Source organism: Drosophila navojoa, chromosome 4 (genome assembly GCF_054131105.1).
Source record: "Drosophila navojoa isolate 15081-1374.11 chromosome 4, UAZ_NAV_1.0, whole genome shotgun sequence".
In the NCBI taxonomy this organism is placed as follows: Eukaryota; Metazoa; Arthropoda; class Insecta; order Diptera; family Drosophilidae; genus Drosophila; species Drosophila navojoa.
In genome coordinates, this window is record NC_142892.1 from 12,427,597 (window position 1) to 12,447,698 (window position 20,102).

The 20,102-nt window shown below is 41.9% G+C and overlaps 4 protein-coding genes across 4 annotated transcripts; 2 read left to right on the top strand and 2 right to left on the bottom strand.

Annotated features, from left to right (window-relative positions):
• The first annotated feature begins 6,846 nt into the window (after window positions 1–6,846).
• Window positions 6,847–7,801, top strand: LOC149091407 (chymotrypsin-1-like). The gene is made up of 3 exons (XM_089260021.1): window positions 6,847–7,108; window positions 7,177–7,397; window positions 7,460–7,801. The coding sequence occupies exons 1-3, from the start codon at window positions 6,855–6,857 to the stop codon at window positions 7,741–7,743; spliced, it is 759 nt and encodes a 252-aa protein (XP_089116147.1). The 5' UTR covers window positions 6,847–6,854; the 3' UTR covers window positions 7,744–7,801.
• Window positions 7,802–8,340: 539 nt separating this feature from the next.
• On the top strand, window positions 8,341–9,362 carry LOC149091408 (chymotrypsin-2-like). The gene is made up of 3 exons (XM_089260020.1): window positions 8,341–8,608; window positions 8,680–8,939; window positions 8,998–9,362. The coding sequence occupies exons 1-3, from the start codon at window positions 8,355–8,357 to the stop codon at window positions 9,300–9,302; spliced, it is 819 nt and encodes a 272-aa protein (XP_089116146.1). The 5' UTR covers window positions 8,341–8,354; the 3' UTR covers window positions 9,303–9,362.
• A 1,943-nt stretch (window positions 9,363–11,305) lies between these two features.
• LOC149091409 (chymotrypsin-2-like) lies at window positions 11,306–12,313 on the bottom strand. The gene is made up of 3 exons (XM_089259271.1): window positions 12,060–12,313; window positions 11,727–11,986; window positions 11,306–11,668 (listed from the first exon to the last, which is right to left on the bottom strand). The coding sequence occupies exons 1-3, from the start codon at window positions 12,302–12,304 to the stop codon at window positions 11,361–11,363; spliced, it is 813 nt and encodes a 270-aa protein (XP_089115397.1). The 5' UTR covers window positions 12,305–12,313; the 3' UTR covers window positions 11,306–11,360.
• Window positions 12,314–12,844: 531 nt separating this feature from the next.
• On the bottom strand, window positions 12,845–13,860 carry LOC108650187 (chymotrypsin-2-like). The gene is made up of 3 exons (XM_030390758.2): window positions 13,598–13,860; window positions 13,267–13,526; window positions 12,845–13,201 (listed from the first exon to the last, which is right to left on the bottom strand). The coding sequence occupies exons 1-3, from the start codon at window positions 13,849–13,851 to the stop codon at window positions 12,897–12,899; spliced, it is 819 nt and encodes a 272-aa protein (XP_030246618.2). The 5' UTR covers window positions 13,852–13,860; the 3' UTR covers window positions 12,845–12,896.
• Window positions 13,861–20,102: the final 6,242 nt, after the last annotated feature.

The window sequence follows — 20,102 nt, forward strand, 5'->3', positions numbered from 1 at the left end:
ACGCCTGCGACGACTGCCACGCCCCGTGGCCCAGTTCAAGGAGTGCGTATGCATTAATTATAGCCGAAAATAACAAAGGAAACATAAATTTTCCAATAAGACACTTTCCTTGTGTGCTCGCCCGATCTGCTGGCTGGGCTCGTACCAGAATCACTGGCAAAAAAAAAGAACAACAACAAAATCAACAAAAAGCCGTTAGTTAGCATTTTGAGTGGTTGTGCGTTCCGCTGCTTTTGATGTTCGGCGCACAGACACATTAACATAAATATGAGCGAAAGATAAGTGAGGAACAAACACACCCAGCGCCCCAAACTTGAGGAATGGGGAAAAGCTGTTGCCAAAAGAAAATATCTGGCCAAGGCTCATTGACATGCGTTAGACAAGTAAGCGAACAGGAGAGACAGACTCAGTGAGAGTTACATCGAGAGAGAGGGAGAGAGAGGGAGAGAGGCAGCGATAACAGGCCAATGGGCGGGTGTGTATCAGGGGCGTGACCTGTTGCATCTGGCAAGGCAAGAAAATCTCAATAGATGATCGTAAACACAATTACGTTTTGCGGTCAGAGCAACAATAACAACAACAATGCCGAATAACCAAACAAGTAACAGAGCTTCAATCGGGTATATACGACTGCATAATGCATGCCAATAAGGAAGCTGATCAACTTTGATATAGCCTAAGTGAACAGAGCAAATGATTTGTATGTCAATCAATAGTTATTCATCTAGCTCTAAGCACGATATATAGTATAGAACTTTTCCGTTTCGCCACGCCTCTAATACATTCTAGAAACTTATATTTAGGATTATGTATACACTCGATTTACTAGTCGTGAAAGCTTTATATATTTTCTTAGCCTTCATGTGCGAGCATCAAAAGTGGGTGTGCCCGCAACAACTGCAAACGCCGGCAACATATATTTGACGCATCGCTGGCAACATTCAAATGTTGCAACAGCAACTTAAAGATGTGGCAGCCAGCACAGCATAGAAGCAGCTCAGCTACACACAGCTGATGATGATAATGATGTTGCTGTTGCCGTTGCAGGCGCTGTTGCTGTTGCCGTTGCTGTTGCTGTTGCTGTTGCTGTTGCTGATGAGTAGGACAATATCAAGGCTTGTTGCCGTTGTTGATGGGCCAATGTTTCGGTCAGTTGCCATAACGAATCGCAATGCGGTACAGTGCGGGCAACACATTAAGGGTTGTCTTCCAGTTTGAGAGGCGGCGGCAACAACGCGCAATTTATAAAATGTCTTAATTTTTTTCCATTGCCATTGCCAGCAACAGCTACAACAGCAACATTCGGGCGGGCGTCAAGCGAAAACGCCGCAGGAAGGCCAGGCCAGGCCGACTCCATGTCCGTGTCCACGTCCAAGCCGAGGCACAGACCCAGGTCCAGTTGGCTAAAATGACTGACGCTGATGCCTGTCAGTTCGTCGGACAGCCGGCAAGTTGTTGTTGTTGTTGCTGCTGTCGCCGTCATCAATTTTTCGCAGGATTGTTGCTGCTGCAGCCGCTGCTCTTGCTGTTGCTGTTGCTGTTGCTCATGTTGTTATTGTTGTTGGTGGCGATAAATTGCATTTTAAGCGTATTTTCCCTGGCATTATTATGACTTTATAAACTCTGCGGGCTTTATGCCTTCGCACAATGGGCACTTTGCATTTGTTGTTGCTTTCTCATGGAATACGCCTATTGGCGCAGCCAGTGCACAAGGTGTGAGAGCTATTTATATATATATATATATATATCTTTATAGAGAGAGAGAGATAGAGAAACGAATACCCTTTGATTGGCAATGATGAAATGCACTTCAGGCGGCGGTTAGGAGGCAAGGGCTAGCCAATCGGCCCACTTGATGTGCTGCCATGTTGCTCGTCTGTGCTCGTAACAAGATAATTGCTTAATTTGATTAGCAATTGTTGCCGTTGCCGTTGCCGTTGCTGTTGCTGTTGCTGGCGGCCAACGCACCGCTGGGCGTGCAAATTGCTAACAATTTTGATATTTAAATTATTGAGCCTGTTGCCGAGTCGAGTCGAACAACAGCAACAACTGAGCAACATGACAGCTCAATAAACATTCCATCAAGAATGGAGTGTAAAAATCCAATTTTCATAAGTGGCCGCCAGTCGGGCAACTGCTGCTGCCGCTGCCGCTGCTGCTGCTGTTGTTGGCCACCAGCTACTGTCCACATAGCCATATAATGTCCATGTCCTCTGGTCTTCCTTCCGATCTGCTGCCCTTTTGCATTGGCATAAATTAGCAACTGTTGCCGCTGTGGCAGCTGCAGCCGGACAGCAACATAGCTTCTAATTATGAAATACCCTTCCTATAAGTGCACTTAATTTGTCAATTATACGACCTCGGCACAGACAATGAACGAAAATCAAGCGGAGAATACAACAAATACGTTGGCTAATTGAATCCGAGCATCTGTTTCGAGTGCTTGAGTGTCCGATTTCAGTGGGGCTTATCGCGCTGGCCTCGATAAATTGGCTACCACAGTGGAGATCGGCTACGAGCTGCTGGCCATGTACTTGAATTTGATATTTTAATAAATTAAACGCAACGAAACTAATGCAACCAACACCCGCGGAACGTGCACCAGACTCGAATGAGAAGGGCCGAAATGCCTGTTGCTGCTGCTGCTGCGGGGTTGAGGGGCTGCTGCGGTGCCAAGATCAATGATCCGGTAGCTGGTGCAAGTGGTTGGGGCCTCAGATGCCTGCCAACTGATTGCAATTTGAAATATTCAACGAGCAAGCGCACAACAAGCAACAGGAACAAACGACAAGAACTTCTGTTGCGGCCGGACAGCTGGGCGGACAGCTGAGCTGAGCTGAGCTGAGCCGAGCCGAGCTGGGAATGCAGACGCAGTCAGGACAGCAACTAAGTAGAGTGGACCCCAACATGATTGGCATGCGCCCAGTGCCCAGGACCAGATCAGCCTAAGCCTGTAATGAGCGCTTCCCTCTCTTCCTTTCTCTCGGCCTCTCTCCATCCCTCTGACTATGTGAATGTGTCTGCCCACCAGACCAGGCCACGGCTGCGAAATCTACTGTAGTACCCACTACACACCACACACTACCTACCGGTACGATCAGCGATAAGTGCATGCTGCTCATATACGAAATGGTTTTAAATTTTTCGTCTAGTGTTTGATTCTTATTAAAAGATTGGCGAAAGCGTCTTACAAGCGTCTTTCCATTGCGAATTGCAAATGTCGTTTGTCCGCCTGCTTAAAGTCGACTCCTCTCTCCCTCTCTCTTTCCCTCTCTATCTATCTACCTTCTATGATGCCAAAACTGGATACACAAAGCGCACTCGTTCGCCTACCCAACCCAAATCACACTCCATTCACATTCACATTCACAGTCACAGTCACATAAACATTCACATTCGCATCCACATCAACGGGGATTGGAGAGAATTGTAGCCGGCCGACTCCTGCATACAATTAGCCCACAACATTTGTGCAACAAAATGCGCTTGTAATTTATTTAAATCCCGCTCCCCATCAACAGGTCCATTCCGCAAATGCGGCCTTATGAGCCATAAGCCTAATCGGCCAACTGATCAGCGAACAGTTAAAGACAAAGCCAAAGAGGCAACAGTTGAGCTGAGCGAAGCTAGCAAAGAATGAGGGCTTGGCCTCTCCGCTCCATCCAAGCACTTGACATTGCAGATCCGGAAGAAAGATGAAAGGCTGAAGGAGAAAACCTATTGCCGAATGGTTGTCGAAAGTGTGGGCAGCTCTCCCGCATCAGCATTGCCAGAGAATCCAAGCCTCTGGCTCTTCAGAAATAATTTGTTGATTAGCATATCAGGAACTGCGTCTCCTCATACTATCAATGACTCTGCTCTGAGCCTAGTTTATTGCACTCCCATCTCTGGCTGGCAAAGGAAACTCACTTATTTGCATACATCTATGTATGTATAATCTAACGGCTCCAACAAATGGCCTCTCATGGGCCACTTCTAATAACAAGAAACATTCAATGCCACGAAATATCTCGGCAATTTATGTGGTCACAGATCGGACAACAATTTCGACTCCAACTCCAACTCATGAATGAAGCTCGGCGATAGCGTTGACCTGCCCCAAATTGTGTGTGCGAGAGACTCGTGTGGAACGCAATGCAATTACTTATCACAGTATGCAGCCCAGCTGGGGCACACTCAGAGGCAGGAGCAGAGTGGCAGTGGCATTGAAATTACTTCACAGTGCGGCTGAAGCCTATGTGTATGCAAATGCAATGTTGTCTAGGTGCCGTGTCGTGGACACGACTATTACCTGTCACATTGTCAGGTGATTGCGAAATTGTTGCGTTACGCCAGCGCCCAGAGACCGTTGCCCATTGCCCATTGCCCATTGCCCATCGCCCATCGTCCGTCGTCCGTTGGGAGTCCGTTGGCCTGAAATTTGTGGGAAACATCAGCTGAAACTAAGTGCCAGCCGGCCATTGATGAGGGGTCCCCAGTTGGAAACGTGACTCGAACGTGACGTTTGTGCAAACAGGAAGATTCAACTGACAGCAGCCGCGGCAACAGTTGGCGCTCTTGGGACACCACCAACCGAGCACCGAGTACCAAGTACCAAGTACCAACTGCGACTCACTGTCACAGTCCCAGACAGACAAGAGTTAATACAGTTCAACTCGAGCTCTATGCTGCAGCTGTAGCCGCAGCTCTGACTTGATTGCCGGCGACGCGTCGTTGCTGGTGGTCAAGGCAAATGGCAAGAGGCAAAATCCAAGATCCGAGATCCGAGTAACCAAAACGGTATTCGCCAAATTACCCGTACTTAAACGTTTCTTGTTACTGCTGCTCTTGGCCCTGACTTTGATCAGGGCGTTTCGCCCTGCATTTGGACTTTATCAGCCGCTTGCATCATAGCCCACAATATGCCATGGCTTTCAAATCAAATTTGCATTGTCATAATTTACAATTGAGTCCCGCTCGAGTTGGCTGCGATGCGTAGGCCGAGCTCTGGCCAGCATGTCCCATGCGGTCGGGACAAAAGCCGTGTAATTGATGAAAGTCTCCAATCGCTATTAATGTCATCGATAACAACATGGCTGAATGGCTGAATGAATGGCTAGTTGGCTCTCTGGTTGGCTGGCAGGCTGGTAGGCTGGCCGTTAGCGGTGAGCGGCCAACGACGACATATCTGCATTTGCAGTGATCCGAATGGTTTCGACTCTGTGGCTTACAAGCTCATAAACATTGGCGACACAAATCAAAACATGTCACAAACAGTTGCTACGCCTCAAAAATTCTTGGAAAAGCGTTTTACTTCCTGGTGCCAGCGCTGTCAGTATCTGTGCCTTGCAGCCCTTCCACTGATTTATGAGTCGCGTCAATTGCGCCAAACTCCAAGTAGCTAGACAAAAAACGAAAACAATTACCAAGTCATAAACGTGGTCTTTAGCAGACAAACAATACGAAGAGCTGGCCCCACCCATTCAAATGTTACCTGGCTTATGATGCATAAGAAAGCTCACACACTCGCAATGAGCCACATACCATACACAATAAATATAATCAGATGTCCTGCTTATGGATCTTGCGTATTCTCAGTTAACCGAGCAACGCCTTAAAGCGTCTTGAGCAAACACTTAAGCCTAAAATGCCAGGCCTTTGTGCCTTATCGAAAGAAAGTCGTTTAATAACTCATATACATAATGTGTGTATGTGTGTGTGTGTGTGTGTGTGTGCCAGAACATAATCACTAAATCAAAACTTCAGACATGAGAAATATGAAAATTGAAAAACCGTTTCAGCGGAGCCTCAGCCTCAACAGATTCCAGGAAATACGCCACAGAGCAACAACAACAACAACAACAAGAACATCAAAAGCTGAAACAGCTCCATTGATGCAACATTTCTCTGAGTGGAGTCTGACTGGCAGAGCTGCAACCGAAATGGCCCGAAGCGCGAGACTCAACACTTCAAACAAGTTTTTGACACCGAAAAGCCCAAAAACAACAACAAATCCCTTTGGCACACCGACCATTCTATGCCCTATGCCCCATTATATACAACACCTGTCTACAGTGCCTACATCGTGGCACCCACATCTTGGTATTACATATTCAGTGACTGGGCCATAATGCTCCATGGAAGGGCATCGAAAAGGGAAAACATTTTTATATTGGCCATTTCAATTATCTTAATGCACTTTAATATGCCAGGGCCAGTTGAAAACCTTTTCACCGTTGCCTGACGCACCCCTCTCCGTCTCCCCTCACACTCGCTCTGCCTCTCGCTCTTTCAGCCTGCATCATGCTATATGTATGTGATTGTGATTATCAGCTAATAAGGCATCAATAAATTTTGGTAAGCAGCAACAGCAACAGCAACAGCGACTGCAGCCGAAAATGCCACGGGGTCTCGGGATCGCCTCGAGATTTGAGCCGCTGATTGCGCCACGCAGATTGCAATTAATTTGAAATAACTTTTGATAAATGCGCAAGTGTTGCCATTGTCGTTGTTGTTGGCGTCGTTTATCCATTTAACTCTTTGCGTGTGCAGGAAAGTGGGATTGCAGTCGACTGATAAGAGTTGCCACTAGGGCCAGGTAACAAACAACGTTAGCACATAACAAATGAAACGAAAACATTAGTTATTCGAATTCCTCTATCTCAATTTATATTAATGCATTTCTACTGAACCATTTTTTCAAAGCAATTCATTTTAGTGCTACATTGTTGCAAAGTTACTATGAATTTTAATGGCAAATAAATCATAAGTTGTCCCTCGTACCTCTTATCATGATGTATTGCGTCTGTCCAGAATATTTGCTATTTAAGTTAGACGACTTCTGAGATCCCTCATTAAAACTTTTCAATTTCAGCATGGGAAGTCTTCATCATAGATGGCAGTTGCTCCTCGTGGCGGTACTTTTCTGTCTGTGTTATGTGGAATCAAAGGCCACCCAAGTGGGAGGCATTATCAGTGGTGAAAACGAAGAGCAGCAACGATTTCCTTATAACGTGGTTTATGATCTTGAATCAAATAAAGGATTTCTTGATAGATGCGCTGGAGTTATAATCGGGGAAAGGACTATTCTTACAGCAGCTCAATGCTTCGATTGGGACTTTGACAAGATGTAGGTAAATGCAGATGAATATAAAACAACAATTCTAACACCCTATATTTCTTTCTAATCCCGAAAAGCGAAAGGATCAAAATATTCCTAGGATATGCTATCGTCCTTGGAACAGACAGTTATGTGGTTCATGAAAGCTATAGATGTCGAATGCAAAATAATATTGCTTTAATTAAATTACCACACAAACTGCAGTTCAACCAGTATATTCAACCAGCTAAATTGCCCAAACCCGATAACCTTTATGTTAACAAAAATGCAGTTGCTTTAGGTAGGAGCACATCTAATGGTTTGTACCAAACACAACATTTAATAATTCTATTGTGCAGTCTAACTTTCTAATGTCTTTAGGTGGTTTACATAATTGGCATAAGAACGTAAAAACGTTATCAAACGAGCAATGCCAGTCCTTACTATCAAGCGCAAAGAAGTTCTATTCACATTGGCTATGCACCGAGACTAAAGAAAATATTCCGTGCCATCATCTGCCTGGTAGTCCACTGATAGACAGAAACCCTGATGGCTCTAGCACTGTGATTGGTATAGATGCAATCTGTTCTCCTAATCGCCCTAATGTTTATACTCGGGTTTCATCTTTCTTAAATTGGATCGCTCAGCATAGTAATGAGTCATAAGAAATCTTTACAATCATGAATATTATATGTCAAATAAAATGGAATATGAGCATTTAAAGTGTGAAACTGTTGTTTATTTCTAGTAATATTTAAGATCATGTAAACTATAGAATACACAATATATAGATTGTAAAGTGATTCATCCTTGCAGACCTTATGAAAGTCATTCATTCATTTCAGGTCAGAAACAGATTTGAATGAGATAACTAGATTAAAGATATAGCTAGTTATTTTGTTCGTCCCAATAAAGTAAGGATTTGATGACGGTGTTTCCAGCTACAACAATTGATCAATGAGGATATGAATATCTAATATGTATTAGTCATACAATTAGTTAACAGTTTGCAATTTCTTGCTAGCATATTAGGTTTCTTTAAAGTCACTTATTTTAATTACTTTAAACTAAAATATATCCTATGTAACACACTTTTTTAATTAACTCCGAGTTCTTTTGATAAGCAACATTGTTGCAAAGTTATTACTTATTATTACTAATAGCACTTTAATTTCCTGTCGCAGGTCTTATCATGATGTATTGCTCCTGTCCAGAATTTTTGGTATTTAAGTTCCACGACTTCGTAACTTTCCCAGTAAAACTTTTACATTTCGTCATGGAAAGTCTTCATTATAGATGGCAGTTGCTCCTCCTGGCGGTGCTCTTCTGTCTGAGTAATGTGGAATCTAAGCCCAGCCAAGTAGAACGTATTATCAATGGTCAAAATGCAAGACCCAAACAATTTCCTTATCAAGCCTTTTATCATGCTGAACTGCAAAACGGCAAGTATACGATGTGCGGTGGAACTATAATCGGTAAGAGGACGATTCTTACAGCAGCTCATTGCTTGGATGGGAGGTCTGGCGAAATGTAGGTAAATGCTGATTAAGTAAATAAACCGAGCTTTCTAACACTTTTACATTTATTTGTAATCCGAAAAGCGAAAGGATAAAAATTTACCTTGGAACCGTTGATAAAAGTAATAGCTCAGAAATTGGACAGCAAATTGTGATCGTGGAAGCTGGCAGTTATGTGATTCATGAAGAGTGGGATCTGTGTGAAATTATCAATGATATTGCTTTAATTAAACTACCAAATGACCTCGAGTTCAACGAGTATATTCAACCAGCTAAATTACCAGAACCCAATAGCCTTCATGTAGACAAAAATGCGGTTGTTTCTGGTTGGGGCCTAGTAAATGGTTTGTATAAACATATGCAATCAATGATTATACTGTTGTATGTTTTTAATATCTTCAGGTCATATATCTACTCAGCAATTGCAATATACGAACGTTAAAACTATATCCAATAAGGAATGTGAGTCTGTGAAAAATTCAAACAAAAAGTTTTATTCACATTGGCTATGCACCATGCCTAATGTAAGTAGTACATGCAGTGGAGACTCTGGTGGTCCATTAGCAGAAAGAAACCCTGATGGCTCTAGCACTGTGATTGGTATCGTATCGTTTGGAGTACTCGGTTGCCCTGTGAATTCCCTGAATTTTTTTACTCGTGTTTCATATTTCCTAACCTGGATTGCCCAACACACAAATGAGTCTTAAAAAAACTTGACAATTTTGAGTGTCTTATAAATGTATAAAATAAAATGAGCATGAAATTAATCTTAGTTTTCGTAGGGATCTATACCCGGAATGCCATGTAAAGCATTTCGATTTCTATTCAAGCCCTCGTTTTTCCACTTTTTATCAAAGCTATTCAGATTTTGGTAGAGTAAAAGAGAGAAACATTTGAATTGAGTATGTGAGTATATGAGTATTAGCCATATAATTGTTTACAGTTTGCAATTTTGTGACAATGGGAAATCGATATTATTCGCCTAGCCCTGACTTTGTGTTGATTCTGGCTCGCAGACATCACTTCGTTTAGGGTTAACTCAAATTGCTAATACCTGACATGGGAATGTTTTTAACACCTTGGACAACACGGCAACAATATAGTCAGAGCAACAGCAGCAGCAGCAGCAACATCAGCATCAGCCTACGAATGGCAACAGCTACAAGCGGCAATGACTTGGCCAAAATATATGCATACACAATCATTGGCAGCACAAATGCAGATGTTGCTGCTGCAGCCCCATCCTCATGCATTTATGTAGCTTGTCGTCGATCTGCGCAGCCCTCTACCCTGGCGGGTCCCTCTCCTCTGCCGCTCGCTCGTTACCCCAAAATGTAATGCGCATATATTTACTCGCCAAGTGTTCGATGGCTGTGTGATCGACGTGACTGTCTTGGTTGCTTAGGTGTCGGCTGGCGGGTATATTCTTGGCCTTCGGCTGGCAAAAATCAACGCCGACTCCAAATAGAAACCAGCAGGTGTTGCTGCGCTCGCTGCTGCTAACAAAGAAGAGAAAAGAGTCAAAGAGCCCAAATTGATTTGTCAATCGTCAGAAATACCGCAAAGTTGCGCACAGCATTTCGCTGGCATTTGAAAGCCATTTGAATACATTTCCCTAGCTATTGCTGTCACTGTCGCTGCCCCCGTCCCTGTCCCTGTCCCAGTTCTTTAGCCTGGGCACACATATCGCAACCAGCTCTCGATATATTTTGAGAAAGTATGGCGCATTACATTTTAGTAGACGCTGATGGCAAATGCTGCTGGTTGCTGGTTGCCAGCTGCGAGTTGTCGTTGCCGTTGCCGTTGCCGTTGCTGTTGCTGTTGTCGTTGTCGTTGTCCCTTCGCCAATTTGTTGCTGACACTGCTGACGACTTGGCCTGTAGCCCGACTGGCAGCAGCTGTGGAGCTGAGGCAGGCGACGGGGCTAGAGGCTTGGCCAGATCTAAACGGGACGGGAGCAGCCAGCGCTTGGCAATGAAGCGCATAAAAACTAATTGATTGGATGCCAAGATGTTAAGCGCATAACGGCAGCAGCAGTTGCACCACAACCACAACCAGCAACAGTTGCCGTTGCCGTTGCCGTTGCCGTTGCCACGTTTGAGGCGTTGTCAGTGAGTCTCCTGGCTCCGAGCTTGGCTTTTCAGCGACTTTTATTCAATTTAAATGCGCTTGCAGCACCAATGTGTGTGGATAGACCCGCCCAGCACTCGGATTGCCTCGCCGTTCCTCCCCTGTGCAGCAGCAACTGTTGCAGCAGTCGCTGCACTGCTCGCTTAAATTAATTATTTTTTATTAACTTTTCGCTTATTGATGACATTTTTCAAATTTTCTGCATTCTCACAATGCTTCCCGCCAACGTCAATGGCAAATTTGTCGCATGCGATTTTTATGCTGATCGTTCGGCATTTTTCTTAGCAGCTGCATATAAAATTTGAGGGCAAGTTAATAAAATGATATAGCCTTTGGCTTTATTACTCTGATTCACCATAACTCTGACATTTCAAGACATAAATTCAAGAATATAAATAAAGAAGTATATAATATAAAACTTACATTAGACGGCAACGGACTTTCAGGCAAGTCGGTTGTTTCTCATCTAGTCCTAATGTCGTACGGAATAGGAGGATTGAGAATATACATTGGTCTGCCATGTGCTATGCTTTAACAGAAGTCTTAAATATTACTCAAAATAAAAACAACTGACCCTAAATTTTAATGTTCATATTTTGTATATATTGTATATTCATGGTATTTGTAAGGATCTTTTATGGCTCATTACTATGTTGAGCGATCCAGGTTAGGAAATATGAAACACGAGTGAAAAAATTCAGGGCATTAACAGGGCAGCTTAATGATGTTCCGAAGGATACAATACCAATCACAGTGCTAGAGCCATCAGGGTTTCTTTCTGCTAATGGACCACCAGAGTCTCCATTGCATGCACTACTTACATTAGATATGGTGCATAGCCAATGTGAATAAAACTTTTTGTTTGAATTTTTCACAGACTCACATTCCTTATTGGATAGAGTTTTAACGTTCGTATATTGCAATTGCTGAGTAGATATATGACCTGAAGATATTAAAAACATACAACAGTATAATCATTGATTGCATATGTTTATACAAACCATTTACTAGGCCCCAACCAGAAACAACCGCATTTTTGTCTACATGAAGGCTATTGGGTTCTGGTAATTTAGCTGGTTGAATATACTCGTTGAACTCGAGGTCATTTGGTAGTTTAATTAAAGCAATATCATTGATAATTTCACACAGATCCCACTCTTCATGAATCACATAACTGCCAGCTTCCACGATCACAATTTGCTGTCCAATTTCTGAGCTATTACTTTTATCAACGGTTCCAAGGTAAATTTTTATCCTTTCGCTTTTTTCGGATTACAAATAAATGTAAAAGTGTTAGAAAGCTCGGTTTATTTACTAAATCAGCATTTACCTACATTTCGCCACCCAAGCAATGAGCTGCTGTAAGAATCGTCCTCTTACCGATTATAGTTCCACCGCATATTGCTTTCCATTGTTTATTTATTTCGATATCATAAAAGACTTGATAAGGAAATTGTTTGGGTCCTGCATTTTCACCATTGATAATGCGTTCCACTTTGGAGGGCTTAGATTCCACATTACTCAGACCACCGAGCACCGCCAGGAGGAGCAACTGCCATCTATGATGAAGACTTTCCATGGCGAAATGTAAAAGTTTTACTGAGAAGGTTACGAAATCGAGGAACTTAAATAGTCCAAATTCTTGACAGGAGCAATACATCATGATAAGACCTGCGACAGGCAATTAACAACAATGCAACAATGTTGCTAATGTAGCAAGTGGATATATTTTAATTGAAAGCAATGATTATAAATAACTTTAGGGAAACTTAATATGCTAGCAAGAAAAAACAAACTGTTAAATAATTACATGACCAACACTCATTAAATATTCTTACTCTCAATAATTTTCATAGTCAAACCCTATCGAAGACCTTTTGATTTGTAGTATTTGTAGAACAAAATAAGATAAGGCATACAGACGAACAATCTATTCAAATTACTTGGAATAATTATCTATACCTTTTAATCAGTTATCTAATTAAAATCTCATTCATGTTTGTGGCCTGAACCTAATGCAACTTAATTTGATTGGCTTTCATAAGGACTGTGAGGATGAATTTTGCCATATGAATATTGTGTATTTTATACTAAAAATAAACAACAGTTGAGGCACACCTTAAATGTTCATATTAAATTTTATTTTGTATATATTATATATATAAAAATTTTTATGGCTCATTAGTGTGCTGAGCGATCCAGTTTAAGAAATATGAAACCCGAGTAAAAATTGTCGGGACTTCAGCAGAGCACGTAACTGTTTTAAATGATACGAGACCAATCACAGTGCTAGAGCCATCAGGGTTTCTTTCTGCTAAGGGACCACCAGAGTCTCCTCTGCATGTCCTCTTCTCGTTAGGCGTGACACAAAGCCAATGCGAAAGAAACTTCCCATTAAAACGGATAATACGCTTGCATTCCTCATTCGATAATGTTTTCACATTTGTATATTGCAAATGCTCAGTTGATGCCCAACCTGAAAATATTGAAAAGTTAGAGAATTAGAAAAATAACAGAATGTCGATTTTAATACATATGTACCTTTAACCTTGCCCCAACCGGAGACAACAGCAGTTTTGTCAGCATAAAGGTTATAGGGCTCTGGCAATTTAGCTGGTTGAATATACTGGTTGAATTCCAGATCCTGTGGAAGTTTTATTAAACCAATATCGTTGCTGAATTTGTCCAGATCCCACTCTTCATGAATCACATAACTTCCAGCTTCCACGATCACAATTTGTTGTCCAATTTCTGCGCTATTACTTATATCCACAGCTCCAAGGTAAATTTTTAACCTTACACTTTTCGGGATTACAAATATATGTAAAATGTTAGAAAGGTCGGTTTATTTACTTAATCAGCATTTACCTACATTTCGCCAGACCTCCCATCCAAGCAATGAGCTGCTGTAAGAATCGTCCTCTTACCGATTATAGTTCCACCGCACAGCGTAACGATGCCGTTTTGCCGTTCAGCATGATAAAAGGCTTGATAAGGAAATTGTTTGGGTCTTGCATTTTCACCATTGATAATGCGTTCTACTTGGCTGGGCTTAGATTCCACATTACTCAGACAGAAGAGCACCGCCAGGAGGAGCAACTGCCATCTATGATGAAGACTTTCCATGGCGAATTATAAAATTGTTGCGGTGAAGTCTAAGAAATCGTCTAACTTAAATAGTCAAAAGTTTTGACAGGTGCAATACGTCATGATAAGACACGCGACAGGGAATTCCTGAGTTATTTATAAAAAATAGGTAAGGTCCTCTCAACACGGTTGCAAATCAAAAGAACTCATTAAGATATATTTTAATTTGCTTTCAGTTACTTGTGCAATAAGCTTCTATAACAGAATAAAAATGAAGTTAAGGAAATGTTATATTCTAACAACAAAGTTAACAGCTGTTAATGTTCATATATTACTAAGTACTAATAATGAAATAATCAAAATGAAAATAATTAAAATTAAAATATTTGTAGCTCAAAGTCTCAATGGTTGTTGTAATTGCTGTTGCTGTTCCTGCTTTGTTCAATGTCGACTGTGTTTATATATATTATTAACTGTTCCGCCTGTTTCTTCTTTTACTTTGATTCTATTTACTGCTGTTGCTCGTGCTGTGGCTATTTTTACATATTTGGTGCAGCAGTAACTCGAACGCCCACTAATGTTTCTAATATTAATTTTGATCCTTCAATATCCGCAGCTGTGTTAAGCACCTGTAGTTGCATATACTCAATTCCTTTTCTTGACTCACCGGCAGATATTCCCATTCATCTCTGTCGTCTTCTAACGATGCCTCTTATATATATGTAGATGTTCCGAATCTTAACTGCAGTTAAGCAACTCAGAGATAGCAGATGTCGACATACATGTTTCCATACCCTATCTAAGATATATCTATAACATTACAAGTGTTTTAAGTGATAGGTAATATAATTTTATTAAATTTTATGGAGACGCCAAATGAATTCTAAGCTTGATTATGATAATTATGATGATTTACATTAATTAGACTTAATTTGTTTTTGGGTGAAGCTAAAAGCCATCTAGTGTGCCTGGGTATTGGGGAAATTCACTGGCACACGCCCCACAAATTTGACACAGACACAGAAACATAAGCAAATGCTCAGCTTAAATTCACTAGAACCATGACAACAACATCAACAACAACATCAACAACAACATCAACAACAACAAACAACTGCAACTGCAACAACAAACGTTTTGTGTCACAAAATATTTTTGAATGTAAAGTGCGCAGACTGCGACTGGGCCGCTGCTGTCTCTATTCCTTTTGGCAAGTGCCTGGGCTGGCTGGCTGGCTGGCTGACTGGCTGGCTGACGTGCGCCTGTGCGACCGACCAGGTAACCAAGCAAACTCACCTGCGCCCTCTCAGCGCTTTTGCCGCTCCAGCTGCTGTGTCTGCACCCGCGTCCAATGGGTCGGCTCACTAATTGGTCACGACAGCAGCAAGCGTTGAGTTTTTGAAAAGCGAAAAGTAAAATCCATTGAATTTGGCAACGCTCCAAACGTTGCAACTTTGTTGTTGCTGTTGCTGTTGCTGTTGCTGTTAGCCCGGCCAGCTGTAAAGCCTTCAATTTTGGTAGCTAGACGAGACAAAACAAAGCCCCCGCCCTGCCCACCGCCGCCCCTTCCTCACTCCCTCCGACAATCGCCTGATGGGGTCTTAAAGTTTAACGTCGCAATTGATTTTAGTCGTCAGTTTTGTGGGCATTTGATTTTTGTTTGTTGTAATTATTGTTGTTGTTGTTGTTGCCGTTGCTGTAGTTGTGGCAGCAATGGCGCAAAACTTAAAGCGTTTTAACATTAAACTATTCGATTATTTTTAGTCGTTTATTTGGCCAACAAATTTATAAACGACTGCATTTCAGTTTTATTATTGCAAATAAATTTCAATGCATTTTTAATCAGACTCGCCGACCAACAAAATTGTTACTCAAACTATTATTAATTTTTATGTTTATTGTTCTTTAATAGTGCGCAGTGCATTACGTAATGCTAAAACGAAGATTGAAATAAAATTGAATTGCAGTGTTGAGTTGGGCCTTAAAAAATTTAAATATAATCTGACTTTATTTAAAGCTTTAAGAGTTAAGATGAAGTCTGAATATGATCAAATTTAATCATAATTAACTTATTTCTTATCTTATCTTAATCTAAGGAATTTGAATACGCTGATAGATATAAAAAGATTAAATGAATGTAATATGCTTTCGAAAACCTCGTTATGCTAATAAAACCTAAAAAAAAACCTTTTCTCGATATCTCTGCATCCCGAGAGATTGCCCAGTCTTAGGCACCCAACTTTGGACTGAACGACTTCCCGATTGAGGCCCCGACAGGCTCCTCACTTGGCAGCAGCCCATTAAACACTCTGTCTGCTGTAAAATGTAATTTTCGGCATTATTTATTGGCTCGTTTGTTGCTGTTGCAGCAACAATAATCAAAATTTCGGCAGCCGCCAACGGCAACTGCTTAGCACGAACAAAACAAAACGAAAAACAAAAAAAAAAAAAAAGAAAAAGCGAATGCGGACAACGTCATTCATCAAATAAAATTTACTTAATGAAATTAATAAATAAATTATGATATAAATCTTGTACAGTCGCCGCATGAATGCCGCCGCCAATGTTTCTGCTGTTGCAGCAACAGCAACAGCAACAGCAACCGAAACAGCAACAGCAACAGCAACAGCAGCAGCGGCAGCAACATTTTTATTAAAAGCTCTGAATTATTGGCAGTTGCATGCAACGGCAACGGCGGCAACAAAGCAATCGAGGCTGAACGGGCCAACGGCCAGCCAACAGACACATGGCCAAGACGGACCAACTGGACAGACACTTTTGGCCCGGCCACATTAACGACCAAATGTCAATTTTCGCAGCAATCTTTGCAGCAATTTTTGTGTTCTTTTAGTTAATAATTTTTGGTGTCCAACTGGCGGCAGCAACAGCGACCACAACAGCAACAGTTGCTGTCGACATTTTGGCCAGCGATGCGCGTGCGCAGAAGCAACGGCAGCAGCAGCAGCAGCAGCAACACTCGCTTTTGCGTAATGTGTTTAAATATGTAGGTCTCTTAACAAAAATTAAGTTAATTTATGATTTTTTCATAAATGCAATTAAATTTGGGAAATTGTTCGAATTCCTTATCTGTATCTGTATATATATCTATATCTGTATCTGTATCTGTATCTGTATCTGTATCTGTATCTGTATCTGTATCTGTATCTGTATCTGTATCTGTATCTGTATCTGTATCTGTATCTGTATCTGTATCTGTATCTGTATCTGTATCTGTATCTGTATCTGTATCTGTATCTGTATCTGTATCTGTATCTGTATCTGTATCTGTATCTGTATCTGTATCTGTATCTGTATCTGTATCTGTATCTGTATCTGTATCTGTATCTGTATCTGTATCTGTATCTGTATCTGTATCTGTATCTGTATCTGTATCTGTATCTGTATCTGTATCTGTATCTGTATCTGTATCTGTATCTGTATCTGTATCTGTATCTGTATCTGTATCTGTATCTGTATCTGTATCTGTATCTGTATCTGTATCTGTATCTGTATCTGTATCTGTATCTGTATCTGTATCTGTATCTGTATCTGTATCTGTATCTGTATCTGTATCTGTATCTGTATCTGTATCTGTATCTGTATCTGTATCTGTATCTGTATCTGTATCTGTATCTGTATCTGTATCTGTATCTGTATCTGTATCTGTATCTGTATCTGTATCTGTATCTATATCTGTATCTGTATCTGTATCTATATCTGTATCTATATCTGTATCTGTATCTGTATCTGCATCTTTGCTAACTTCCCTTGGGCAGTTCATAAAGCGAAGCGAATCGGCAACATTTTTCAGATATATGTTTTTTGATTCTTACATATTTCCAGTCTTTGTTGGCACGTAAATGTGTCAGATATTGACAATTTATACAAGTAATGCACATAGAGCACAGAGGTAGGAGCGAAGGTAGCCTAAGCATAGACATAGACAGAGAGGGAGAGACCGGCAAGAAATATGAGTTAAACGCGTTTTTTAGGTCGATGATAGTTTTTTTTTTTTTTTGTCATGAATGTATATATATTTGTTGTTGAATATGGTGCTCGTATTGCTGCATTGCAATTTTGATTGCTGTTGTTTGTTAGTGTACTGTTGCTGTTGTTGCAGTTGTTGCTGTTGCCGCTGTAAACAGGAGATTGTTATTTGCAACCCGCTGTGCGTACACCGCAAACTGGACAACTTAATTTGGCTAAAGTCGCTTGTTAGTGTTGCCTGTTGTTGTTGTTGTTGCTGTTGTTGCTGTGCTTGCTGTTGCGGTTGTGGTTTGGCCTGTGATTGCTGTTGCTGCAGCAGCAGCACAAGCAACAGCAACAGCAACAGCATCATCGCATCGCTGTCGCACATATGAGTGCAGCATGTGAATAAAGATGAAGAAATCTCCCGCCTGCAGCTCTGCAGTTGTCAAAATGGCAATGGACAAGTTTATTTTATATTTCTCTGCTGCTGCTGCTGTTGCTGTTGTTGCTGTTGATGTTGCTGTTGTTGCTGCAATTGTTGTTGGGAAAACGGCAACAATTAGAGGAACACGCAGTTATGAATGCTAGCAGGCCTTGACTTTCTTTGCCATTTTCCAGGCCTGGGAATGTTTATTGGCATTATTTCCAATAGCGTTGACAACTGGCGCTTAATTACTTTAATAGAACTAACAAGTTGTCGTTTTTTTTTTTTTTAACAAATCCTCCGTCATCCTGTGCGGAGGAAAGGCTGCTTAATTGCGCTCTTGGCTTTGATTAATTCGTTGACAGGCTTAGCTTAAGAATTGCATTGTGAGCAATAAAAGAAAACGATGTAAACAAATGCCGAACTGCATTGCGGCGACATTTTGCCATTTGCCACGCCAAGTGTTGCAGCTACAGCAACAACAACAATTGCTGCAACAGCTGCAACAACAACTGGAAAGTTGTCGCGTCACATGCAACAAAACGACATTTATCATGTTAACCTTTGAAGTGCATTTGTCTAGACGTCTTCAACGCGAGTTGCTGTTGGTGTTGTTGTTACTGCACAACCGTTTCCTGCTGCTGCCAACGGTTATGACAGCAAAACGGCATAAAAAATCACGGAAAAAAACATCAGAAAGCAACAAGGAATCATAATAATTTGTAATAAATTAACGCCTCGTGTGCGCCGCGACAAGCAACAGCAACAACGACAACAACAGCAACACCTTGTAAAGGCGGCATCGGGTCTAGCCCAAGGATTAAAACACGCCCAGGTCTGGCAATGTTTCGACGTCATCTTCATTAAGTCAAGGCGCAGTGTTTGTTGCTCTCGAGTGCAGAGTCAACTCGCCAGACAGGCGCACACATACACACATACACATATGTCACATGCACACAACACAGGTACACTTCAGCCCAACTCCCTCTGGCCCATATCCTTTTGTCTAATTTCACGCTGTCGTCTCTCATCAAAGCCTGACGCGCGTCCCCGGCGAGTAATTCATCATTTCGCGTGACGTACTCGCCTCCAGCTCCAAGCAGCAACAACAGCAGCAGCAGCAGCAGCAGCAGCTCCTTTGGCACAACACACACACACACACACGTGCGGAAACACATAAATTCTCAAGTGCCAAATGCATTTTTTGTTGTTGTTGTTGCTGTTGTTGAGCTGCCTGCAACTGTTGTCCATGGCGTGACAATCGACAAGGCGACAGTTGAAGGCAGCCAGCGCCAGTTGCTGCCATGCGGCAAGTGTTGCATCCTGGCCGCGTAGCGTCGCGTCGTTAGCTGCTAATTATTCAAATTAATTGTGTGCCTCGAAAGACACGCGCACGCGCACCTCAAATGCCAATCAAAGGCGACAGTTGTTTAGCCAAACCAAAATTGGCAATTCGCTGCAGTTGCAGTTGCCGTTGCTAGCAATTGTTGCTGTTGCACTGCAAACTTGCTCCACGAAAGTCCCAGTTCATTTGCTAGCCCAGGCTAACATTTTAATTGAGTTGTTTTTGTTTGTTTCTTTTTTTCTTTTTGGTCGTCTGCCGAGTTTGTATGTTAATTGTGTATTACATGCGGCAATAATTGCTCAACGCCCTGCGGGTAAGCACTCGACTGGCATTGGGGAGGGCATGGGCTTTCCAAGCTGCCAAACTGCTAAAATGGAAATGCAATTCTCGAATGCAAAGTTTGAACCGTTTTGCTACCAATTCAGGTCGCCTCGAATGCCATTCGGTTTGCTAGGTGGGTTGGCAAGCCTGTCACAAGCCACAAAACCGACAATGGCTAAGCCAGACGCTCAAACGAAGCTCTCCTGCTGCAGCCCCAATTGCTATTGCTGC

Coding starts and splice junctions, on each gene's coding strand:
- LOC149091407 (XM_089260021.1), top strand. CDS start 6,855: ATGGGAAGTCTTCATCATAGATGGCAGTTGCTCCTCGTGGCGGTACTT. Junction 7,109..7,176: donor GATTGGGACTTTGACAAGAT/GTAGGTAAATGC, acceptor AATCCCGAAAAG/CGAAAGGATCAAAATATTCC. Junction 7,398..7,459: donor AGGTAGGAGCACATCTAATG/GTTTGTACCAAA, acceptor TAATGTCTTTAG/GTGGTTTACATAATTGGCAT.
- LOC149091408 (XM_089260020.1), top strand. CDS start 8,355: ATGGAAAGTCTTCATTATAGATGGCAGTTGCTCCTCCTGGCGGTGCTC. Junction 8,609..8,679: donor GATGGGAGGTCTGGCGAAAT/GTAGGTAAATGC, acceptor TAATCCGAAAAG/CGAAAGGATAAAAATTTACC. Junction 8,940..8,997: donor TGGTTGGGGCCTAGTAAATG/GTTTGTATAAAC, acceptor TAATATCTTCAG/GTCATATATCTACTCAGCAA.
- LOC149091409 (XM_089259271.1), bottom strand. CDS start 12,304: ATGGAAAGTCTTCATCATAGATGGCAGTTGCTCCTCCTGGCGGTGCTC. Junction 11,987..12,059: donor CATTGCTTGGGTGGCGAAAT/GTAGGTAAATGC, acceptor ATCCGAAAAAAG/CGAAAGGATAAAAATTTACC. Junction 11,669..11,726: donor TGGTTGGGGCCTAGTAAATG/GTTTGTATAAAC, acceptor TAATATCTTCAG/GTCATATATCTACTCAGCAA.
- LOC108650187 (XM_030390758.2), bottom strand. CDS start 13,851: ATGGAAAGTCTTCATCATAGATGGCAGTTGCTCCTCCTGGCGGTGCTC. Junction 13,527..13,597: donor GATGGGAGGTCTGGCGAAAT/GTAGGTAAATGC, acceptor AATCCCGAAAAG/TGTAAGGTTAAAAATTTACC. Junction 13,202..13,266: donor CGGTTGGGGCAAGGTTAAAG/GTACATATGTAT, acceptor CAATATTTTCAG/GTTGGGCATCAACTGAGCAT.